Here is a 24,146-nt window from a genome sequence, read left to right as displayed (position 1 = left end):
ACTCACCCTTCCCTCCATCCCCATGTGCCCCATCACTCACCCTACCCTCCATCCGCATATGGAGCCCCCCACCCACTCAGACCCTAGCTCAGTGCTGTCATCCTACTAGCTCCTGAGCCCACGCCCCAGTCTGTCCCCACAACTAGCCCTTCTGAACCCCAGCCTGTGGCCCCTCAGCAGCCCTGTGTGGCCCCCCTCTGCCCCTGAGCCTGGCTCCGCCAGAGGCTGCTCTGATGACAGCAGCCAGCTGTTGTCGTGCCACATCGGCCCCTGGTGGGCGAAAGGAAGAGCTGCCTGAGCGCGTGTGTAGTGATGTTTATAACCCGTGAACATTGTGCTGTACGTAGAATTGAATAAACTGGTCTGACAGTTTTATAATTATTTTGTAACAATAAATATTTGGGATTTCTTGAAATAACAGTTAAAACAACAACAAAAATCAGCTATTTAGAGAAGTTAAATTTTAATGTACTTGTCAATGAACATTCAAACAATACGTGCTAATTCCATTTCTAAGAGTGTGTTTAGAGGCATGTTTTTGAAATACTGTTGAAATGTAAATTAAAATATTCTCGTATGTACACCTTGTTACAATCATAGCATTTTCTAAATCAGAAAAATCTCTTTTTTTCTTTCTCTCAGTATTTAAAATTGAGCTGTTACGTGGGTAGAAAGTCTGACAGGAGTGAATGATTCCTGTCCATCACAATCTGCAACCCCTGGACAAGGGGATGGGTAAAAGGGGGAACAAACTGTGACGGGGCAGCAAAAGCCCATTAGTGGTGGTATCTGAGTATTTCTCACCAGCGTTGCCCCGTTCTGGGAGCCATTTGTCACAATGCACAAGGGAGGAGCAGAAATCCGTTAGCGGTATCTGAGTATTTCTCGCCAGTGTTGCCCCGTGCTGGGAGCCGTTTGTCACAATGCACAAGGGAGGAGCAAAAAATTGGAAGGGGGGAAAAAGCTTGCTCCTCCCAGCAAGTGGGTGCCATTCGCCCAGCCCGGGCCCTCGCTCACACCGCCCTGGGGCTGGGCTCTCACTCCCCTTCCCCTGCCCAGCCACCGAATCCCCTCCCCAGCTCTCCCCACCTCTCCCTCCATCGCTCTGGGACCAGCTCCCCCCCATTGCTGAGTCTGCAGCGCAGAGCAGCCTCTACAGCAGGGCCCCGGCGCTCTTACTCCTGCCCCCGCACCACCCCTGTGGCCGCTTCGCTCCCCTCCATGGGCAGAGACTCCCCCAGGCCAGGAAATGCTGGGATGTACCTACCGCTCACTGGCCCCATCGCACTCACTGGGCTCCTCTCCTCCCCTCTGTCACTTCTGCCAGGGGCTCTTCCTCCTTGGGCCTCTCTCCCCTACCCCCTCATTACAACTGCCTCCGCCCAGCCTGCCTCTTGTGATCTGGGCTTTTCCATTCCTGCTTCTACAAACTCCTCCCTGCCCTGGATCCTACACAGCCCAGCAGCCTGCACCCCATCCCCTCATGCCTGCACCCCTATCTCCTCTCCCCCACATCAGAGGCTGGGTTCTGGAAAGTGAAAGGAGTGAGGGTGGGAAGTGGGGGGAAGCTGATGTCCTTTTCACCATCACACCAGGGGGGGCAGAAGCAGGCTGTTTCCAGAAGTGTCAGGAAGTCTGGTATTCCAGCAATGTGTGAGTGGCCAGCTTAGGTGTCACCTTCAGGGACCAGGATTCCCTCTGGCCTGAGCTGGGACTGAGCAGATTATGAGGGGAGCTGCATTTTTACCTCCAGCATTGGCACAGGGACTGAAGAAAGGACGGACTGTTCCAAAGAAGGTGTCAGTGAAAGTGAAGAGATGGGATCTGTCAGTCACATTGTAAAATGAGACCTCGCCTGCCTTATAGTCCAGGAAAATCCCAACCTGGCTGGGCTTGATGCCCACATGGAGGGGGGTTGCGGGGAAGGTGAGGGCCTCATATTCCCCATCTCTCAGACACATAGTCCAGTATCCATTTTTAGGCAACAGGTGATCTGGACTCTTCCTGCTCACAGACTCCTTACAAATCCCCAGAGTCCATCCAGTCTTGTCTCCCACCTCCACCTCCCAGTAATGCCTCCCTCCTGTGAATCCCTCAGCACCCAGGACAAAAACACAGGGATCAAATCTCTCAGGATTATTGGGCAGATTTTGTCGTTTGGTTTTGCGTATCACACGTTTCCTATCCTGAGACAGAACAAGGTTGGGATGAGCCGTGTCTGGATCCAGAGTCACGCCCACTGGGGAGAAAGTCACAGAGTTAGTGCTGAGGGCAGGGGCTGGTCACTAAGATCTAAGGGAAATTAACCTGTGTCCCAGTTAATCGCTGTGTCGGGGTGTTGTTGCCTTAAAGGGGAGTTAGGGCCTTGTCCACCCACGGGAAAGAACTTGAGGAGAATACTGGCATGTGAGTGCGTGTGTGTGTGTGTCAGTGGGGTTAGAGGGGAAGGGCAGGACAAAGGGGAGATATCAGTGGGGGTAGGGGAGGGGCAGGCCCCAGAGGGCAGATACTAGGCTGGGAAAGCAAAGAGAAGAGGAGGATCAGGCTTGGGGGAACCAAGGGTGTGGGGAGGGGCAGGCATTGGAGGATGAGGGGTGGCCCTGGAACCAATGCAGGAAAAGCAGGCATTGGGAGTGTCAAAGGGAGTAGGAAAGGGGGAGCGTAAGAGTGCCACAGTGTAGGAGGAAGGGACTGGCTGGTATTGGAGGGGGCAGGGGGAAGGGGAGGGGTAGAGGGAATGAGGAGAGAGGTGGGTGCCTAGGGTGCAGAGGGGAGCAATGGAAGGGCCAGGCCCCAGGGAAGCTCTATTGCTTTGAGGCCATGTGTGGCTGGTTTGTTACTAAGCATAGGTCGGCGCTGTCCCCACACACACTGGATGGGCAGTCCTGCCCCAGGGGGTGCAGCAGGGACTCTCCATGCTGGCCCGATGGGCATCACCTTCCAGCCAGGCAAACCCCACAACCAGGCCCTTCCCTTGCTCAACCCGGCCTCTCCCCCAGGGCATGGGAAGGATGACTGGGCAGGGTAGAGGGGGGTGCTGGGAACTGTAACTGGGCATTGGGGGAACAGGGGCTGTTGCTAATGAGGCTGGGGCAGTGAGGAGGGGAGGGGCCTTTACCCCACTTACTGCCTCCTCCATCTAGGATAAGCTGCACGGGCTGCCAGTCCCACTTTACACTTTATGCTACATCTTGTACAAAATGTGCCATGTGAGGTGTATATGGAAAAGTTATGATTTGCTGAATATGATTAACCTATTTGTGTGCATGTAACATTTTTATCTCTCATGTTATGAATATTGACTATGTATCTGTATTTCAAATGTGCGTGCTCTGGGTAACACCCACAACTAGCCTTTCAGGTACAACAATTAAAAAGCTAGACAGTGCCAATGGTTCAGCAGCGAAAACAGCAGGCCATGGAAAAGGCTTGTCTTCACCTGGGGACGCTTCAGCCACCCTGTGGATAATGGCTGCCATGACTCATCAAGCATGCAAGGGCATGTGACTAGACTGAATGTTACTGAACTCCATTTGGGTACCTGTATTTTTCCACAAATTGGGCTGGGAACTTGGCTTGGAACAAAGGGGTTCCTGACATATGAAAGAAACTATAAAAGGGGGAAGTGATCTCACCAAGGGGCCTCACTCCCTCTACAGCTCAACACTCGGAAACACCTAAGGAACAAAGACTGACCTGGGGGAAGTGCTGGTCCTAGGCTGGAAGAGAGGATTCCTGCCTGTGTATAGAACATCTACAAACTGCTTGTACTTGCTAACAGGGTGAGACACTGTTTGATTTAAATCCTGTCTAGTATATTAGGCTTAGATTGCATTTTTGTTTATTTGCTAGGTAATCACTTATAATCACTTAAAATCTATCTTTCTGTCATTAATAAATCTGTTTTATGTTAGCCAGTGTGAGTTTTTGAGTAAAGTGTTAGGGAATCTTAGCTCTGTTAACAAAGGCTGGTGCATATCTTCCCTACAGGGAGGAGGGAGCAGAATAATTAATGAGCTTGCACTGTACAGATCCCTCTCCAGTGCAAGATGGTATAATTCTGGGTTTACACTCCAGAAGGGCAGGGCTTGGGATCTTGGAAATTGGCTGGTGCCTCCATGGCTTAGGTAAAGCACTCAGGTAACTCAGCTGGGGGTGTGGCGCCACCTACTGTTATGTTGGGTGATAACAGGGCCAGGAGGGGCTGGCTGTGCGCCATCAGCAAAAGCTGTGTGAGAGGCCAACCCAGATGGATAGTTCGGGGGAGGGCAGTGGTTCCAGTAGCTTCCAGGCTCCACCCCAGGAGTGCAGCCCACCACAGCACCTTTTTCAGTTCATTTGAAACTATTCAGAAAACTCAGCATGAATTCACAAATCGTTTCAGTCAACCTGAAATATAATTTTCTGGCAAGTTAACTAAAAACATTTTGCCCAGCTCTACTTCAAACCTCTCTAAGAAATGGAGCCCAGATCCCGGTGACTTGCAGTGAATGACTGTCAACACCCTAGCAAGGGGATTTCTCCCAGTTTAGGGAGGCCAGGTCTTGGCTTTGGGGCTGCTGCCACACCAGCCTGCTGGTCACAATGTGGCCTACACCATTTGTCCCCATGCACAACACATGCCAATTCTCCTCCCCACCCACATGTAAAGGAAACCCAGCCAGCAGCTCTCACTCACGAGTGAATCTCGCCAGCATTTCCCTCATGTCAAGGCAGATTTTATACCCATTCTTCAGGGCAGGAGAAATGGCTTCTGGTGGCTGGAGTGTCACATGCTCACTCCTGTGAAGAAAACGTCCCATGATCACTCATCTGCTCTGCACCCACATCGCTCATGGGAACAGAAGGAGAAATGGAAATCGGCACAGACCTGATCAATGTACTTTTCACACCCTGAAAGGAGACAGAAAGACAGGGAGCTGGGTTAACACCATGTGCAAAAGCCTTCAAAAAAAGGCTTCAGACTTTCCATTCTCTACCACATTGAATCCACAATATTTAACACAGCCGCTTCTCTGCAGGACACTCAGCAGTGATCACCGATTTCAGGTGCCCCGTCACCCTGGCTCTGACTCTCAGAGGAGCTGAGTGTCATGTGACAATGGCACAGACTCGGGGGATGTGACATTCTGCGAACATTGAACAAGGAGCTGTGTTGGGACAAGGAAAGCAGCAGAATCCCTAACACACCTCTGTCTGTCCCGCCACTTACCTGCAGATTTTCCACCAAACTGTTCCCAGCCTCACACCTGTGCGGCTTCCTGCTGCAGATCTAAGGAGACAGGACCCAGATCCTCACCCTGAGCAGCTGCAGCTCCCATTGCTTCAGCTGTTGTGTGGGTGCTCAGCCCTTCCCAATATCAGCCCCCAGGTATCCCAGGCTGGCACCCAGAGATGAAGGCCCCCAGCACCAATGGCCAGTGATGAGAGTCTTGGCCCTTTCATTTCATGAATTTGAGAGTTCACTTTGTCTTGTGCTTCCCCCCTCTGGACGCCCCCTTGTCACCACTGAGAATCTCTGCTCATCAGCAGCATTGGGGCAGGTTCCAGCTGGCTCAGCAGGGACCACATCAGCCCCTTGCTCCTTCTGCTCCACCCATTCGACAGGCAAAGCCCCTGCTGTATCTGCGTTTCTCTCCAACATAGACTGCGCGTGTCAGCACCGACAGGATGTCACGCCTGGGCTTCTGTTCATGTCGGGAAACTGTCAGAGCAGGCACAGGAAATAGGATTGGTCACTAATTCCTGGGATCTAGTCACTGACCAGAGAGTTTAAGGCCACAGGATGGATGGGGAGATTGTTAACAGTCTCACCTGCAGCAGTTCAGCAGCCTGTTGCTGACGCTTCTCCTCCATCTCTGTGATGAGACTGATCAGTGCAGCACTCTGCTCTGAAAGCTTTGTTATATTGTGCTGTAGTCTCTGCAGACTCTCTCTCTCCTCCTCCGCCAGTCTCCGCAGGAGCAGCTGCTCTTCCTCACTCAGAAGCTGGTGCAGTTTCTTAAATTCACGTGTGATCGACCGTCTCCGATTCTCCACTTTGTCCTTTAGTAAAAAATGGAGAAGGAACAAACAGCAGGAGCCAGAGCTGGGCACACACTGAACTGAGTCTGCCTCGGGGTTAGTGAGCAGGGCTGCTAGTCTTGGGTTGCGATGATCACGTATCCATATGAGGCTTTAGAGTAATGGATCACCATAAGGGAAATGCAAAATGCTCTTCTGAGAAAAAGTACCTGGGTCACACTCCCAATCGCTGCTCCTGTATCTCCACCCCCACCCCCTCCCCTGATCTGGGGGTGGGAGTCTCAGGGGCAGGGTGGGAGGGCCGTGTCCCTCTCCTGTAGATCCTGGTGCTCTTGCTGCATTGGGGGCAGGTAGTGGCCACCCTTGGTGACCCTTTGAACAGTGAAGCTGGGATGGGATCATCTGGCCTCTCCCTGAAATCAGAAGGTCCCAAGAAGACCCCTGTGGTAAGAAGGGCGAGCTGGGACCAGGGACTCGGGGGGGGGGGGAACAGACTGGGGGAGGATAGGATCAATCATGGGGAGTGGGATAAGGGTCCACACACAGAGGCAGTGGTACATGGGTGCTGGATAAAGCTCAGCACAGGGACAGTGGTACATGGGTGGGGGTCAGCATATGGAGGCATGTGGGAATAGGGGCAGGAGCTCTCCTTGCTACACAAGCTGAGGGACCAGGCTGTCCATCAACATACATCATAGCTCTGATTGGCTGCCCTTCACTATCAGGAAGGGGAAAGGCAGCCAATCAGAGGGGATTTCCCCTCAAACGAGGGGTGTCTCCTGCCCACTCTTTAGAAGGGTCTGAACCCCCCCCCCCCCAATTGGCTGCTCTGGCTGCATGAGGAGCGAGTGGGTCTGCGTGTACTGGACAGTGGGTGGGTGGGTGCAGGATGAGATGGGGGGGTGCAGAGGTCGGGGTGCAGTGAGTGGGGATTGGGTGTATGGACAGTCCTGTGGTGAGTCTGTGCTGCTACCCATGGGCCAGGAACTGCTCCTCCAACCAGGGCTGCTGCACTAGGATCCCTGTCAGAGACATTTCCTGCTCCTGGCACCATTGCACTGTCCCAGGGCAAACAGCCAGAGCAGGTTATAACCTCAGCCTGCAGCTTTACAGCCCCGCATCCCCAGGAGCACTGCAGGGGGAAGGGCTCAGGGAAGGATGAACCCAGACACCCACCTGCCAATTCATGTATTTCTTCTGCTCTTTAGATGTCAGCTCCAGGGCCTCCTCCAGTGCCTGCCTCAGAGGGCCCAGGGCTTCCTGGAGTTTCACCTTCAGGGGCACCGTGTGAGATAAACATCCATTAGTCTGCTTGTCTGTTGGGTGAAGACTGCAGGAGGTAGGGTTGGTGAAAGCAGAGGCCCTATAGGACCATGTCTAGACCCCAGCTACTGGAGTCATGTGATTACCTCAGGCTCTTGGCATCCATTAAAAATGCATGATTCAAACCCTCCGGGTTGCAAATTAAATATTGAAACATGCCCTGAGTGTGACAGACACAGTGACACCTGCCTAAGTCTGCAGAGAGCCTGAGCCAGTCACCCAGAAAGGTAATGCCATGTGTCTGTAGGGGGTGTTAACCTGCCAACCGTAACCCCGCAGAGGACGCTGTGTGTGGCAGGAAGGGGAGAGCTCTTCCACCCACCAAAAGAGAGACAGTACTGCAGGGAGAGGGGATTCCCTGATCCTGTATCTCTCTTTCTCAGGGGAGAGGGGACCCCCCCCGCTCCTGTCCCCAGTGTCCCCAAGGGGAGGGAGCCCCCAGCCACACGCCCTGCCTGTTCAAAGAAGTTTGCAGGCCCCACCCGCAGCAGACAGCCCTTGGGTGTATGGTCCCTTTTACAGCCACTGCCAGTGGGGCAGGGTCATAGCAGGGCCCGGTGACAGTGTGTGGAGCCTGGGCCTCGGGTGGCCTCAATCTGGTCCTGTGTGAAATGCACATTTCAGTAACAAAGCCAGGAGAATGCCCTGGGCAGAGATAGCAGGGGCAGCACTGCAGGGCCTGGGGCATGGTCTGGCTGAGACGCTGATCCCAGGGGAGACTCTTCCCCACCCGGCTGTCGCACTCAGAGTCCTCTGGAACGCAGGAGTTTAGCTGAAGTGTCAAGACACTGAGTCCAGCCCAGGCCCTGCAGCCCCTAGCGCTAACCAGGGCAGGGGAATCCTCACGTGGGGGGGAAGATCTATGTGTCTATGGTGCAACACCAAGCACAGACCATGGGGCCCAGGATCCAGCCCCATCTCTATTCCCCTTTCCCCATTTCCTCATCTCACAGGTGTCATTTGTTTGGGGGATGTCATTCATCTCAGGCCAGCTCCCAATGTCCCACACTGGACATACCTCCCTCTCCTGCTCTCACACACTCCACTTCCCCTCCCCTTTGGGCCCCTCTTCAAACAACCCTCCCTCACCCAACCCCATAACACACATAGACACCCATGCTGGGTAAAGCCCCAATGGGATATGCCCGGGTCTCCATGGGAGATGCCTGCAAAATGGAGAATCCAAGGCCTTTCCTTCCTGATGTTGCAAAGTTGCAAGCAAGCCCCAAACCCACAGTCTGAGCCAACCCCTCAGCCCTCACCCACACACTGACGAGGGAAGAGCACCAGTCCTGGTTTCCTCCACTCAGATGCCATAAGGTGGCCGTGGTCACCTCGCATTGGAAGCCCTGCCTGGCAGAGAGATGGAGCCAGACGGACCCCTCACTGCCCAGCCTGGCAGCACCTGGATCCCTGGATCCACCTCCCTTAAGTCGTGTGAGTTCCCACTCCCCCCTCCCAGCAGCTGGCTCTGGAGAAACACAATGGGGCATTTAAGGGGTTCCTTCAGCAAGAGCAGCAGTGATTCCTACCTTATAACTCTGGGCAACTTCCTCTATGGGGACCACATAGATGGCTTTTCCGTCCTCCTTACAGAAAAGCTGGAGTTTTTCCTTGTGTGTCTCACACAGATTTTCATTCTGAGCTTTCTCAGGCTGTAACCTCAGTGGTTTGATGCTCTCTACAATATTGGCCAGCTGCCTGTTTGGCCTGAAATTCCCTTTCTGGAACAGCGCTCGGCACTCAGGACAGGGGAACTGTGTGCCTGATTCAGGCTTCCTTTGCTCACAGTACTGGGTGATGCAGGCTTGGCAGAAGTTGTGCCCACAGTCTATGGTCACTGGCACCGTCAGATACTCCAGGCAGATGGAGCAAGTGGCTTCTTCTAACGCTTTCCCTATGGGCGCTGCTGAGGCCATGGCTGTCTTCTGTGTCTTGTTGATGGGCGGTCCCCTTGCTGCCTGAATCAGCTCTTCACATGCCCAGAATAAGGTGAGAACAGGAGGAGGGGGGGGAGAAGGGGGGGTGCCACAGAGAAGGTGGGAAAGTGAAATGGGGTGAGATGGAGAGAAGAGAACAGGTAAGACACGATTATTGACCTTCTGTAGGGTTTTGGAGCCTCATATGGAGATGGATTTGACTGCACTTCGTTAACATTAACTCTTTATTTTGGGGTTGGGGGCAGCTATATCAGAGGAACCCCTTGACCAAATGACTCCAACTTGCACCACTCACTCTAACCCAGCCCTAACCTGACACAACAATATTTAAAGTAATCTGAGTCTGCAGGGGGATTTACAGCACTTGGAACTATTGGCTCTTTGAGAGGAAAGCTCTGCTCTTGAGGCAAAACTTCCAAGAAACGCCCATTTCCTGGAGCAGACTGAGTAATAACATGCCCAGCAGTCAGACAGCCTCAGACCGCTGTCAAGGGACCGGCTCCAACTCCGTCTCTGGCAGGGATGAAAGTAGAAATAAGGAGTTACCGATACCGGGCTGGGTTGGGGCCGGCTCTGGCCCCTGGAAGGGGCTGGGCCTTGGGCGGAAGGGCCAAGAATGGGGGGGTCAGAGCCAGCCCCGACCTGCCCTGTACCAGTAAGTGCCCTCCTCCGCTAGGGTAGCAGCGGCAGCTGGGGGCTACAGCAGCAGTTTAAAGGGCCCAGGGCTCGGCCGCTGCACCTGCTCCAGGCCCTTTAAACCGCTGCCGGCGCCCCGGTCTGCCTCTGCTACTCCAGGGCTCTGGCAGCAGGGCTCCAGGGGCTATTTAAAGGGCCTGTGGCTCCAGCCGCGGCTGGAAGCCCCAGGCCCTTTAAATTGCCGCCTGGGGAAGCCGGGCAGCCCCAGTACGGTACGGAGCGTACCAGCTTACTGTCACCTCTGGTCTCTGGTCTATACAGCACGGTGCCTTGAGCTACCCCGTGACCGATGTCAGCTGTGCTTCTACACACACTTGTCGGCCACAGAGCAGCAGCCAGTGTGTCAGGCAGACTGGAGCTGGCGATTGGAGCTAACGCTAACCCCTCCTAACAACTCCAGGATTGCTTCCCCAAAGGGGCCGTGGGTGCTGGACGTTACCTGAGCTCAATCCTGATCAGCTGAGATCCACGTGGGGCAGTTCAGAGCCAAAGGTAGAGCCGTACGTTTGTGCAAAAATCTAAGAAGCGAGCGGGAAATGTCCCTATCCCTTTTTTGGAGCAGGTGTATGTTCTGAGGTCTTTTTTTGCAGCCAGATTAGGAGAAAGCAGGAAGTCACATCCTCACATTCTATCAAAATTACATTAAAACATGTGATTTGGGGCTGTTAGGGAAGTGATCCTGCCCTAAGAGCACCCACCGTCACCAGATAAAGAAACAGATCTTAAGACGTTTAAAGAAAACCTTGTTTGACAGCATCCTGTTTGGCAAGTAATCACTTATGAACAGTTGTAGGTGTGAAACCTCCATTTCTTTATTGTTTTGCCGTTATGGTCCCTGCTTCTCTATTGTTTAGCTGCATGGTTTCTGTTCAGTTCTTTGCTTGTTTATGTCTATTACATAACTACTAATTTTGCAAGTTCGTAAATGAGCTAAGGTGGTGGGGTCTGGGTGGGTAGAGGATTTTTTCTCAATATGGTAGGATTGGTCAACGAATTATTTTGTAATACTTTAGTAAATGATTAGTTAAGGTACAGCTAAGCAGGACTCAAGTTTCACTATATAAACTGGGATCCAAAAGGAAGTTCTTTGGAACCTAACTCCAGGACACAGCCCCAGAGCAGAGCTGCCAGGTCTCAACACCCTGCCGACTAGATCGTGCAGAAACTGGAGTTCCCAGGTTACCTGATTCTTACTGGCCGGCAGAAAAAGTTCGTCTATTGGGAGTGGTGAGCAATATATACCTAGTGTGTGTATTCTGTTTTGGTGATTGTTAATAACGAGAGGTTAAGTAGGATATTACTGTGTAAGGCTCTTTCACTGGTAAAAGACCCTGCAAACCCACAGAGTGTGAGGTTATACCCTGAGCCCAGGGAAGGATGAAGGTGGGTGCCTAAGTTAACAGGGTTACGCCTTGAGCCCTAGGAAGAGGGTAAAGGTGGGTGCCCCCAGAGTGTGCAGATAACATGAGGGACTGTATCTTGGGAACATCTCGCTCAGATAACCTTAAATTTGGACCAAGAACATGACCACAGACCTCGACAGGGCACAGCAGCTTTCAAGAGAGCCCAAACCAGCATGTGGATTTTAGAGCACTTCAAAGACCAGCTATGAAACAATAAGCTCATCTCAGCCTTATCTATATTGGTGTAATAAAGCAGGAAGAGATTAGGTATTGGTGGTTGTCAGGGCCTGTGACCTAGAGCCTGGATCTACAGAGGCACAGCTGGGGATCACTGTGGTGCGATCGTGCCTCAGAAATTACCACCCAAGGGAGCTGGCGTGACGGCACCCTGCTGCCCTCTGATTTGCCTAGCACCCTATTTAACCCTGGGCGTTGCCCAGGAAGTTGTCTGGGAAACCCCCGGCTTTGGCTTGCTACACTTTGCCTTGTCTCCTGATTGCCGGTCTCTATCGCAGCCTGAGTCTTGCCTCCTCGCTGTGGCCTGGCTGTGATCTCAGGTCTCCAACCCTGGCTGGACTCTGTCCATGATCTTGCTTTCCTCTCAGTCCTGCTCAGCGTCTGCTGTCACTCATGTGCAGACCCCAGCCCATCAGTGATGCCTAGGCAAGGCTGCCTAGGTCCTGGTCCCTTACAATGGGGTCGGCTGGATTCTCAGCATCACCAAGGGAGAGTTTCTTCAGCTGAAATTGTAGTACAAATCCCAAGAGAGAAGCCAGTGCCTGCCCTCTCTCAGGGAGCCATTGACAGCTGCTGTCAGGAGAGCTGAGTGGTGGAGGTGCAAGGGCAGGTTCTCGGGCAGAGGCCCCCAGCTCCCACGGATGGTTCATGGCCTTATTTTTCAGAGGCTGCGAACCTGCAATCCACCTCAGTTTCAACGGGAGCTGGGGCCTCTCAGCACAGCTGAGGTGCCAGGACAGAATTGGGGGTTGTGAACTCCTGCCCCACATGTGATGACTCAGACAGATCAGTCTGGCTACTCTCAGCTTTACCCACAATGGGCCAGATTTCCAAAGGGGTTAAGGTGCCTTCAGGCCTGTGTAACAAAAGGAGGATTGGGGGCTGCTTGCTCCACCGATTGCCATGGAAATTTCCAGAAAAATTTATACCTGGCCCTGGTACCACTTGTCCCTACCCTGCCCATTAGTGGGGCTCAGGGCATAGGGGGCGGCAGGGGTGAGGATGGGCAGAGGAGATGAAGTGTGATGCTTGGGGGGAAGAGTGGGGATCCTGGGCAGAAAGGGGAGTGTTGGGGACTGAGAGGAGGCAGTAGCAGGCAGTGCTGTGCTGAGGGGGATGTTACAGAGGGTCTCTGCAGCTGGGAGCATCTGTGCTGAGCGGTAGAGACATGGCACCATCTGGGCTATTTGCTCCCCTCCTGCTCCCATTTCCTGTTGTGGAAGGAGCCAGGATTGATCAGAATCCAGCCCGTTGGCCCAGCCCCAGGGATCCCATGGACACCCCAGCCCTCCCCTCAAACCCTGCTTGGATGGGGGCAGGGTCCCTTTCTTGGGGCTGCTGCTGTTGCTGCCCTTAGGACAACACTGAGAGGGCATCCTGCTGCCTCCTTGTCTCAGCCCACAACAGGCCTTCAGCACCAGCCCTGAGCCTCCCTGGACCTTCTACTTAAACTTAGAATTCTGTCCAAAGGCGGACATTCTGCGGGGGCTGGAGCCAGCCCCTGGGGCAGCCCCGGGCTCTGCCCGCACCAGCCCCGCACCCGGAGCCTGCAGGTGAGGGGAGAGACCCAGGGGAAAAGGCTGGGGCCGGGCAGGACAGTGACTCTGCACAAATGGACCCGCATTACACAATCACGGTTACCTGGTGGGGGGGGGGGCTGCGAGTCCCAGAGCTGCTGAACGCAGGAGAGTGAACGCTCTGAGGGAGGAAAGGGGAAGAAGAGGGAGAGACCGAAAAGGGCAGCAGGAGCAATAAGTTAGGAGGGAGAGTCCCAGCTCCCAGATCTGCCTGGATCCACAGGTGATGTGAAGGGAGGGGAAGGGAGGTTTCCAGTACCTCTTTGCAGATACCCCAGGCATGAGAAGGTTTGGAGGGCTTCTGTTCCCGAGAGGAGAAGCCCCGTCTGCACAAACCCTTCACCTTGGGGATAAAAACCCTGGTGGCCCAAACAAGCCCTGAAGCTGAGCCACATACAGCCCCCGGTTACTGATGAGCCCTGCCCTGCTGTTGTCCTACCCTGGGCCTGGGGGCTGGTGAGCCCAGCTGTCTCTGCGCCCTGCCCCAGAGCAGAGATCTCTCCTCTCCGGGGCATGCAGGCAGCAGTGGGATCCCCCATCAGCTCTGCCCCAGCTGCACGGAGACAAATTGCTCTGTATCCTGGGGAGAGTCAGAGACACACGGGACCCTGAATCTGTCTCCAGGGTCTGGGACTCTGTCCTGGCTTAGGGCCTGAATGAAGAGATGGTGGGGCTCCTCACCTTTCTGTCTCTGGGCTCTGTGTCTCCCCAGGCTCTCTCTGATCCTGGGAGCTGCCAAGCCCCCGGCTCCTCCCGAGTTCGGTGCCTCTCTGCATGCCCTGGAGAAAGCAGCGCTGTGTCATCTCCACCCAAAGGTGCCAATCTCCCTTGGGGCCTGGGGAGAGAGACCGCCCACAGGCACAACAGCCCAGGCCTGTCAGGGTGTATCCTCCCCACCCTGCTCTGCACGGAGCAGCTGCTGCAGACTTGGAAAATGACACAGGCCATTTGGTAGCTCCCTCTCATTCACTTGGACTGATTTTCTGTTGCTCACCACTGTGTGAACCAGGAATAACAGGTTTAATTTCATTTCCCTGTTCCCATAAAAGTGCTGCCATAACAGCAACCGGCCATTTCTCTTCTGCAAACTTCCTGCTGCTGCGGGGTGAGTTGGAAATAGAGATTGGGATGAGAAGCCATGTCCCATCCAGGGAGGGCTCTGTTCCTCTCCCCTTAGGACTGTGGTGAAAGGGGAATTTTCTGTAATATTTTTATGAAGCCTATGTGTATCAGTTTCCCTCTGTACTTTGCACTGCTGCCCGGGGGGGTTAACCTGCTCCTGGAGCAGCACAGGAGACATGGGGTGTGTGTGTCACCTAGCTGTCTGGAGCGGGCTGAATGGGACAGTGAAGGGCTGGCCAAGGCCCACCATGTCCATGGAGAACCCGAAAAGACAGTGGAGCCACAGGGACCAGAACATTCACACCCAGCAATCAGTGACCAAGAGGAAGGAGATTTTTTCCCCACTTCTCTGCAGAGAAGCAGAGCAAAGCCCCAGCCTGAGAGCAAAGGAAAAGGTGTCACGTGAGGGGTTAAGTGCTGGCCTCTGGAGAGACACAGGACTCTCACCTTGGCCTGACAGAGACAGAAGTGGCGGCCAGAGCAGCTTGGCTGGTGATTGCACTGGCTTGGCCAGGAGGACAACGTCTCTCAACCTTTATTTCTCTCTAACCTAAGGAATTCTGCTGCTCTCTTTGCTTAACTAATAAACCCTATTCCATGATGAAAGGGCTGCCATACTTGCTGAGGGGCACTGGTCCCTGTAGAGTGCACAAGCCTCTGACGAGGAGCCTGTCTCAGCTGGACTCCCTGGGCAGAGCTCATGGTATGAAATGGGAGCACTGGAGCCAGAGGTTGAGTCTCAGAGGCCATGTGGTCTACCCTTAAGGAAGAGTGAGACCCCTTTGGGGGTGTCATAACCATACAGCTAAGGGTAGCATAAAATCCCTCTTTACCCTGTAAAGGGTTAATTCCTCTTTTACCTGTAAAAGGTTAAGAAGCTCAGATAACCTGGTTGGAACCTGACCAAAAGGACCAATAAGGGGAGAAGATACTTTCAAATCTGTGGGGAAAGGTTTTTTTGTCTGTGTCTCTCGGATCCAGCCAGGAAACAGGGCAGGGAAAAATACATCTCCCTAAGCTATATCTGAACTAAGCATCTAGTATTGCAGAAATAGTAAGTAATAGGAAAGAAATGCATTAGGTTTTCTTTTGTTTTAGCTTGTGAATTTTCCCTGTGCTAAGAGGGAGGTTTATCCCTGTTTTTATAACTTTAAGTTTGCCTAGAGGGGAAATCCTCTGTGTTTTTGGGTCTTTTGTTATTCTGTAAAGTACTTACCATCCTGATTTTATAGAGGTGATTCTTTTACCTTTTCTTTAATTAAAATTCTTCTTTTAAGAACCCGATTGATTTTTTCATTGTTCTTAAGATCCAAGGGTTTGGGTCTGTGTTCACCTATACCAATTGGTGAGGATATCATTCTCAAGCCTCCCCAGGAAAGGGGGTGTAGGGACTTGGGGGGATATTTGGGGAAAGTAAGGCTCCAAGTGGCCCTCTCTGAATGTTTGTTTAAATCACTTGATGGTGGCAGCAATATTAAGGCAAGGAAGGAATTTGTGCCTTGGGGAAGATTTTAACCTAAGCTGATAAAAATAAGCTTAGGGGGTCCTTCATGCAGGTCCCCACAACTGTACCCCAGAGTTGAGAATGGGGAAGGAACCCTGACAGGGGGTCTGCCACACAGAAAGGGTTCCTGTGGGGGCACAGCACAGATCCTGTAGATCCATGAGCAAGACACAGAAGGATGAGGTGACGTTGTTGTAATAATTGGGGCCTGTTAGGCTCACAACTGAGGTAGGCCTAACTATGGGAAAGTGGATGGAAGTTTCTGAAATGATTTAATCACCTGCTGTCAGGGTTCCCTCCCCACTCTGAACTTTAGGGTACAGATGTGGGGACCCGCATGAAAGACCCCCTAAGCTTATTTTTACCAGTTTAGGTTAAAAATTCCCCACGGCACAAATTCTCCCTTGTATTTTGGATTAGGTAAACGCTGCCACCACCAAGTGATTCAAACATTTATGGCAGGCCACTTGGAGCCCTATCTCCCACTTAATATCCCCCCAAGCCCTACACCCCCTTTCCTGGGGAGGCTTGAGAATAAACAAGATGAGCACAGACCAACTTTGGGTTTTTAGGGATACTAAAAACTCCAATCAGATTCTTAAAGAAAACAGAACTTTATTAGAAAGAAAAGTAAAAGAAACACCTATGTAAAATTAGAATGGGAGATAATCTCACAGGGCAATCAGATTCAAAACACAGAGGATTCCCCTCTAGGCAAAACTTAAAGTTACAAAAACAGGGATAAACCTCCCTTTTAGCACAGGGAAAATTCACAAGCTGAAACTGTTGCCGGCACCCAGTGCCGAGAGGCAAAACAACAGCAGGGGTTCGTTACCCGGTGTGTTTCACTCAATAATCACAATGGGGTGGAGAAGCAGAAAAGTTTATTTGCAGCTGCAAACAAGGTACAGGGAGAATAGAATCTCTAATCCTGCACACCAGAGCAGGTCTTTACACACACTTTTATATTTCTTAATGCTACTGCACTACACATCAGCCAATTAAAACTTTGCACAAATACTCTGCCTTCCTTATATAGGTTACAACAATGTGTATTTCCTGCAACCTCTAACAAGCATTCCTAGCAACTTAAACAACCAGCACATTCTGTCTGGCCTTGTAACTATCTCCTATTATCTTTAGCTTGGCGTCAGCAAACCTTACACTATGAGGCATTATCTGCGGCTGCAACATTGTTTTAAGAGCAAAAGAGCTTACTCTAACCAGCCAGGCCTGAATTCTATTAACGGGGGGTGAGAAGAAGCCCTTAGGCCTTCAGCAAAGAGACTTCCTCGACCCTTATGGCCTTCCATCCCCTCGACTTAACTAGTGGCCATGCCCTGGGGTCTCCAACAATTCCCTCCTTTGAGAATACTCATTTCTATTGCTTGAGTCTTCTCATCTTTATTTACTTACTAGCGGGTTATGCATAAAATTAAAATTTTCAAAACTATGCAAAATAAGTATTTTTACACAGGACCACATACAACACAATAAACATAACATGATTAATACAGGGGAAAAAAACCTTAAATAATAGGCTAAAGAACCCACTTAGCCATGAGGAAAGGCCCCAACCAGAAAATAAAGAGCGTAGCCAATCCTCCCTAGTTTGCTAATGAATGCCCTTTACCAGCTGCTTTAGGCGTTGTAAATCAGCTTCTACAGATGGCCCTGCATCTGTTATATTAAAGCAACACATGCCGGCAAACTCCTGGCATAGGTGACCATGGCGTAGAAGCAAATAGTCCACAGCCAGCCTGTTCTGTAGCATACCCTGACGTACTTCTCCTAACTCATGTGAGAGTTGGGCCAGGACGGTTGAGGTTAAGTTAATGGCCTTTGCCACCGTGCAGGCAAGGTGCTCTGCTGCGTGATAATTATGCACCACAAGCCCAGGGATACAACTAAGGAAAAGGCCAGAGCTGCTGCCTCACTCTCTGAGAATAAGGTTCTCTGAGAACGACGTTGCGTTCACTGCACTCTGGGCCAGTGCCAGCCAGGTATTTACGGGTACAATGCCTGAAACAGCAGTACCAGTTAGGCACATGGCCAAGAGGGGGAATAAAATATACCCTCCCATCTATTTTCCTGCCTTCCCAGCGGGCTGCCGTTTAAATAATAATTTTAGTCCAAGATCCTCAGTGGAGGGGGCTGAATGCACGGTCCACCTTTCAGCCGGGGGGGGGGGGGCTGACACCGCTTTCAGCCGGGTATAATGAATCCAATTCTTGTGTCCCTCGACCTTTGCTGCCATGTGGGAGACCAGCAGGACGGTATAGGGTCCCTTCCACTTTTCCTGGAGGGGCTCGTCTTTCCAGGTACGTACACGCACTGAATCACCAGGCTGCAGGGAGTGGATGGGCGAATCCAAGGGTAGAGACTGGGAATCCTTAGTATACCTGTGAAGAGACAAAAGAACAGCAGACAGGGAACACATATACTGAGACAAAAACCCATTCCCCAATTCCCACTCTCCCCCTGACACAACCGGTGTACCATTCATAGGCCATGCCCTTTCAAACATAATTTCAAAGGGACTGAGCCCTAATCTACCCTTTGGGAGAGCACGGATGCAGAGCAGAACTAGGGGCAGGGCATCAGGCCACCGTAGGGAGGCCTCCTGGCATACTTTCGAGAGATGTCGCTTAAGGGTCTGATTGGTCCGCTCCACTACCCCACTGGCTTGCGGTCTCCAGGGTGTATGGAGTTTCCAGGAATCTGTAAGGCGTCTGAGATGCTTTGGACGATTTTTGACGTGAAGCGTGTTCCATAGTCAGATTCCATCCACTGGGGAAGTCCAAAGCGAGCAATAATCTCTTTAACAAACTTGAGAGCCACTGTCCTGGCAGTGCAGTTGCGACATGGAAAGGCTTCCGGCCATCCGCTGAATCTATTCACTATAACAAGGAGATACTTGAACCCTTGGGTCTGGGGAAACTCAGTAAAGTCTATTTGCCACACCCGTCCGGGGCCTGGAGTGGGTTCCAGGGCCGCTGGTGGTACTGGGTGTCCTGGTTGGGGGTTATTCTTTTGACAAACTAAGCAATCCGCTTGTACCACTGCCACTTCCAAAGGGAGTTGCACTGCCTCTAGAAGCCGGAGAATTTGGGGCCCGTACTTGACTGGGGAGCCTTGGGCTGTCAGCATTCCCCTCTGATTCCACAGGCCAGCATGAGCATGCAGCACCCCAAAAGCATAACCCGCCCTTCTTTGCCCATTTATCACCATGCTGCTGCCATCAGTGTACCACTCATAATCTGCATTTGGGAGGGGCACATCCTTCAAGTCCGGGCGGCTAGAATATTGGGCATCTATGATCTCCAAACAGTCATGTTCCTGTTTCTCAGTTTCTGGTAAGAGGGTGGCAGGGTTAAGGGATGGACAAGGCTGCAGCGTGACCTCAGGGTTCTCTAAGAGCTTTGCTTGGTATCTTTGCCTGTGGCTCCTGTCACAGTGAGGGAGTCTGCTACTGGCAACCGAAGGGGTTGATTTACAGCAGTTCGCGCCGCTCCAGAGTCTACTAAAAAATCTATTTCTTCATTTCCCACCCGCATTTTTACTCGGGGTTCCGGGGGTAGGATGATCCGTCTCCCCTGACACCCCTATTCCTGTTCTTCTATCGCCATCATAGAGGTACCCCCCTTTCCTTCTTGTTTGGGCACTCATTCTTCCAGTGTCCCTCTTGCCAACACAGGGCACACTGATTGCGCCCCAGTCATCTCTCCCGCGGGCCTGGATGTCCGCATCCACAGCCCCTTCCTTCTCGTTCACTTCCCTTCGTGCCTGTCTGCACTGCTGCTACCATCAATCTCACTTGCTTCTTCTCCTTCTCCACTTCTCTTAAACTATACACTCGAATTGCTGCTTCTAAAATCTGTGCCATGGTCATACCCATCAAATCCTCCTTTTTCTGTAGCTTTCTCTTAATGTCGGGGGCTGCCCTGCTTGTAAATACTCCTTTAATAATTGCCTCAGTTTGTGGATCATTAGGATCTGCATTGGTATACTATCGGATCGTGTCTCGAATACGCTGTAAAAAGGCTCCAGGGCTTTCCTTTGGATCCTGTGCTACCTCATATGGTTTAGTCCAATTATTCTGTCTGACAGCTGCATGACGGACTCCATACAGTAGCAGCTCCTTATAGGAGGTGAGGTGGGTCATAGCCTGATTGCCATTTGGGTCCCACCTAGGATCCTTTATAGGAACCTGATAATCTGGGGTCGGGATATTGTTACGGTCCTGATCATATCGCCTCTTTGCTTCCTCCCTTGCTTTAGCTATGACCTGTTCTCGTTCAACCACAGTCAATAATGTTCGCAGAAGGACATTACAATCATCCCAGTCTGGCTTGTAGCTACTAAGAAATCCCTCAAAAACCAATACAAACTTGCTTGGGTTGATAGAAAATTCTCCAGCCTGTGCTTTGAAAGCGGCCAGGTCCATAGGATTAAAAGGTGCATGAGTATAGACCTGCATGGTAAGAGCTTGTCCTTTCTATTGCATTACGGGTGATTTTAGTCTCGGTAAGTAACAGGTATAGTCCAGCAGATGGAGCTCGAACCTCACTATGAGCTTCACTAGGAATCTTACTCTGAGCCTCGCTCTGTGTGGGTGTAGGGGCCGAAGGGGACACACTCTGTGTGGGTGTAGGGGCCGAAGGAGCCTCACTCTGTGTGGGTGTAGGGGCCGAAGGAGACACCGGATCTGCCATTACATTTGGGGTGGGGGTCTGGGGACTGACATTAATTGCTATCGGGCCAATCGGGATTAAATTACAGCGTCATAAAATATCAGTAGGAGACTACAAGGTCATAAACAAGTAAGCATACGAATGCTCATTTCACTTCCCCGTTCACTGACAGAACAGGAGTAACTGGAGGATTGTATTATGATTTAGTGATCCTCCAGGAGGCTACTGTTCCTGGTCCTCTAATTGGTACTGAGGCCAGTCAACCGTACAGAATCACTTCAATTTACCCTTAGTCATTGGATCTGACCCAAATACCTTCCAATTTACTAAAATACACTCTAGGGGCGTGCACCATACCCTACCTCCCGTGCTCTGTTCCTGTCCCATACCTACAAGGTAACTCTGGGCGTCCCCAGGTTCCAACAGAGCATACAATCCGGATTTCAAAAGGTTCTTACCTTATCCAAGGGATTGGTTCCCCACCGTTGCCCACAGCTGCTTCTCCACTATGTGAGTGCGTTGCACCGTTGTGCCCGCCAGGGTCGATCAAACTGCGTCTCCTCCAAGGCCCCTGATGAACTCACCGGTGCGCACTGGGCGTCGGTTGTTGCTGCAATCCTCGACCGCCGGAAGGGATCCAGGCAAGGCTAAATTGCAGCGTCGTCGCCCCACGTTGAGACGCCAAAAGCTGTTGCCGGCACCCAATCAGATTCTTAAAGAAATCAGAACTTTATTAAAAAGAAAAGTAAAAGAAACACCTATGTAAAATTAGAATGGGAGATAATCTCACAGGGCAATCAGATTCAAAACACAGAGGATTCCCCTCTAGGCAAAACTTAAAGTTACAAAAACAGGGATAAACCTCCCTCTTAGCACAGGGAAAATTCACAAGCTGAAATAAAAGATAATCTAACACATTTCCTTGCTATTACTTACTATTTCTGTAAAATTAGATGCTTAATTCAGATATGGCTCAGGGAGATGTATTTTCCCTGTCCTGGTTCCTCACTGACCCCAGAGCAAACAACAAAGAGAACAAAAGCAAACCCCCTGCCCCCACAGATTTTGAAAGTATTTTCTCCTCTCATTGGTCCTTTTGGTCAGGAGCCAACCAGGTTACCTGAGTTTCTTAACCCTTTACAGGTAAAGGAGGGATTTTAGGCTATCCTTAGCTGTATGTTTATGGCACCTGCAATAATAAACACCAAAGGGAAAAGGTAACAAAAGTCCAACTCAGCCTGTTACATAAGACTGTTTATAAAAAACCGGTAAAAGTGAAAAACAGAAAAACTAAATGAATCTAAACAAGCAGGGCTTTTCTGATGCACCTGAAGGATGGTGTTGAGACCATCTCTAGTAAACAAAAAGAGTGGGGAACCAGAAGTTAATGGGCCAAAAATTGGAAGTGAGGCCTAATTGGTGAACAGAAGAATAAGAGGATGGACAATTCTGTCCATCACCCTCTTTCAGGGGCCCTTCAAAAGATACTTTGTGGGGCAGGAACATGTGGGGGGACTGCGGGATTCCCAGAGGGGGGCAACTGTCACCACCACCCCAGGGATTTTGTCCTTCACCTGGGGATCTCAAAAGTCATCGCATCATCAGGAAGCCCAGACCTCTGCACATCAGTGGGGACACCCAGCCACCACTGTCACACCAGACATGCCATCTGGAGACACGTGAGAGCCTGCTCTGTCTCCCCTTCCCTTGTGTGTTCCTTCGACCCCCACTATTTGTCCTCCTGGCCTGTCTCTCTCCTGGATTTCCATTTGACCCTAAGATCAGCCGCCCACACGGCACCAGCACAGTAAGAGAAGATGACCCATCCAGCTCTGCCCAGCCTGAGGGAGACTGGAGAGGAGAGGGACCAGACCAGCCAGATGACATCCCAGACCACAGACTGGAAGAGGAGCCTGAGCCCCGGGTAATGGCTTCCATGGCTGACCTGCCAACCCAGAGCATCCGTCTGTGACTTACCTGCCACCGGAATCCTGAGAACACCAACAAAAGCCCCATTTCCACCCCACACACCCCTTCTCTGTTTCTTTACCAAATTACTTTTGTTGTGTCTTGAAAACCAAGAACACAAAGAGCCCATTAAAATCAGCAGTGGACACAGACAGCACATTGGCTGTGAATAATATTTCTAAAGAAAAACAAACACAAAAGGATCTGGTAGAAGAGATTTCGATATATAGGAAAACAGAATTTGAGGTTGGGGACCATGGTTTGTTAATTGATTGTGAGAAGGAGAACAAGAAAGGGGGGAGGGTCATATCTTGATTAATGATTATATGTAGCTATAAAGCTGCAAATCACATGAATTAATAGTAGCAGAAGTTCTAGGAATATTATTATCTTGTGTGAGTTATTGAAATATTTTGCTTTATTAATTCTGTCCTATCATTTTTTTCACCTATTACTTGGCAAAGGTGCAGTGTGAGTCCTGCATGTGCCCTAGCTTCCAGAGGGAACCAGTCAAGACAATAAGGAGAGAGAGAGAGAGCAGCTGCACATGTGCGTAGTTGTGATGTTTATGACACATGTACATTGTAACAGAACAAACCTGTCTGACAGTTTAATTAATAATAATTAATGACACAATTGGTTCCTGAAAATTGCATCGTAAGTTGAAACATCGTAAAGTTTAAACCAATCGTCATAAGTCAACTCAGGGGATCAATTCAGAATGTCGTAAGTGCTGTGTTTCATAAGTTGAATGTCATAAAGTCAAGAACTGCCTGTACAAATGATGCTACATAGACAAGGCAAACTTTAATGGAGATTTGAGCCTGGAGCCTCGCTCATACCGCCCTGGGGCTGGGCTCTCACTCCCCTTCCCCTGGCCAGCCACTGAATCCCCTTTCCCAGCTCTCCCCACCCCTCCCTCCATCGCGCTGGGACCAGCTCCCCTGCCCCGCCCCGCCCCCCCCACAGCTGAGTCTGCAGCGCAGAGCTACCCCTACAGCAGGGCCCCGGCGATCTCACTCCTGCACCCACACTGCCCCTGTGGCTGTTTCACCCCCTCCATGGGCAGAGACTCCCCCAGGGGCAGGAAGTATCGGGCTATTCCCATCGCTCACTGGCCCCATCACACTCACTGGACTCCTCTCCCCCCTGGGTCATTTTGCCAGGGGCTCTTCCTCCTTGGGCCTCTCTCCCCTCCCCCCTCATTATATCTCCCTCCCAGTCTTCCTCCTGTGATCATGGATCTCCCCTTCTCTCCCCACCTTCAGCATCCACCTCTGACACTGCACCCACCCAACCCACAGCCCCTTACCCCACAGACCAGCAGCTAGCTCCCTCCACCCCTTCTCTCCCCCTCTCCCCTTTCACAGCTCACAGGCCTGGGGCTGGGAGCTGAAGGTTGGGGGAGGCAGGTGATGCCCTTTACACCCTCCCCACGGGAACAGGCCTGGGGGCTAGCCTGCACTCAGAGGGGACAGTCTCTGCCGCAGGGTCACTGTCAGGGACTGAGATTCTCTCCAGCCTGAGCTGGGACCGGGCTGATTATCAGGGGAGCCGCATTTTTACTGTCAGCATTGAGACCAGTATAGAAATAAGGGTCCTGGAGAAGGTGTCAGTGAAAGTGAAGAGATGGGACCTGTCAGTCACTTTGTAAAATG

The 24,146-nt window shown here is 51.5% G+C and overlaps 1 protein-coding gene across 1 annotated transcript; it reads right to left on the bottom strand.

Moving 5' to 3' along the window:
- Positions 1–1,211: 1,211 nt before the first annotated feature.
- On the bottom strand, positions 1,212–9,266 carry LOC140895987 (E3 ubiquitin-protein ligase TRIM39). The gene is made up of 6 exons (XM_073307030.1): positions 8,880–9,266; positions 7,201–7,296; positions 5,815–6,045; positions 4,871–4,893; positions 4,679–4,782; positions 1,212–2,239 (listed from the first exon to the last, which is right to left on the bottom strand). The coding sequence occupies exons 1-6, from the start codon at positions 9,264–9,266 to the stop codon at positions 1,680–1,682; spliced, it is 1,401 nt and encodes a 466-aa protein (XP_073163131.1). The 3' UTR covers positions 1,212–1,679.
- Between the last annotated feature and the right edge of the window lie 14,880 nt (positions 9,267–24,146).

The sequence above is a fragment of the Lepidochelys kempii genome, chromosome 11, assembly GCF_965140285.1.
Source record: "Lepidochelys kempii isolate rLepKem1 chromosome 11, rLepKem1.hap1, whole genome shotgun sequence".
NCBI classification, from domain to species: domain Eukaryota; kingdom Metazoa; phylum Chordata; order Testudines; family Cheloniidae; genus Lepidochelys; species Lepidochelys kempii.
The sequence above is the reverse complement of the archived record's forward strand: the minus strand, read 5'-3'. Positions and strand labels throughout refer to the sequence as shown.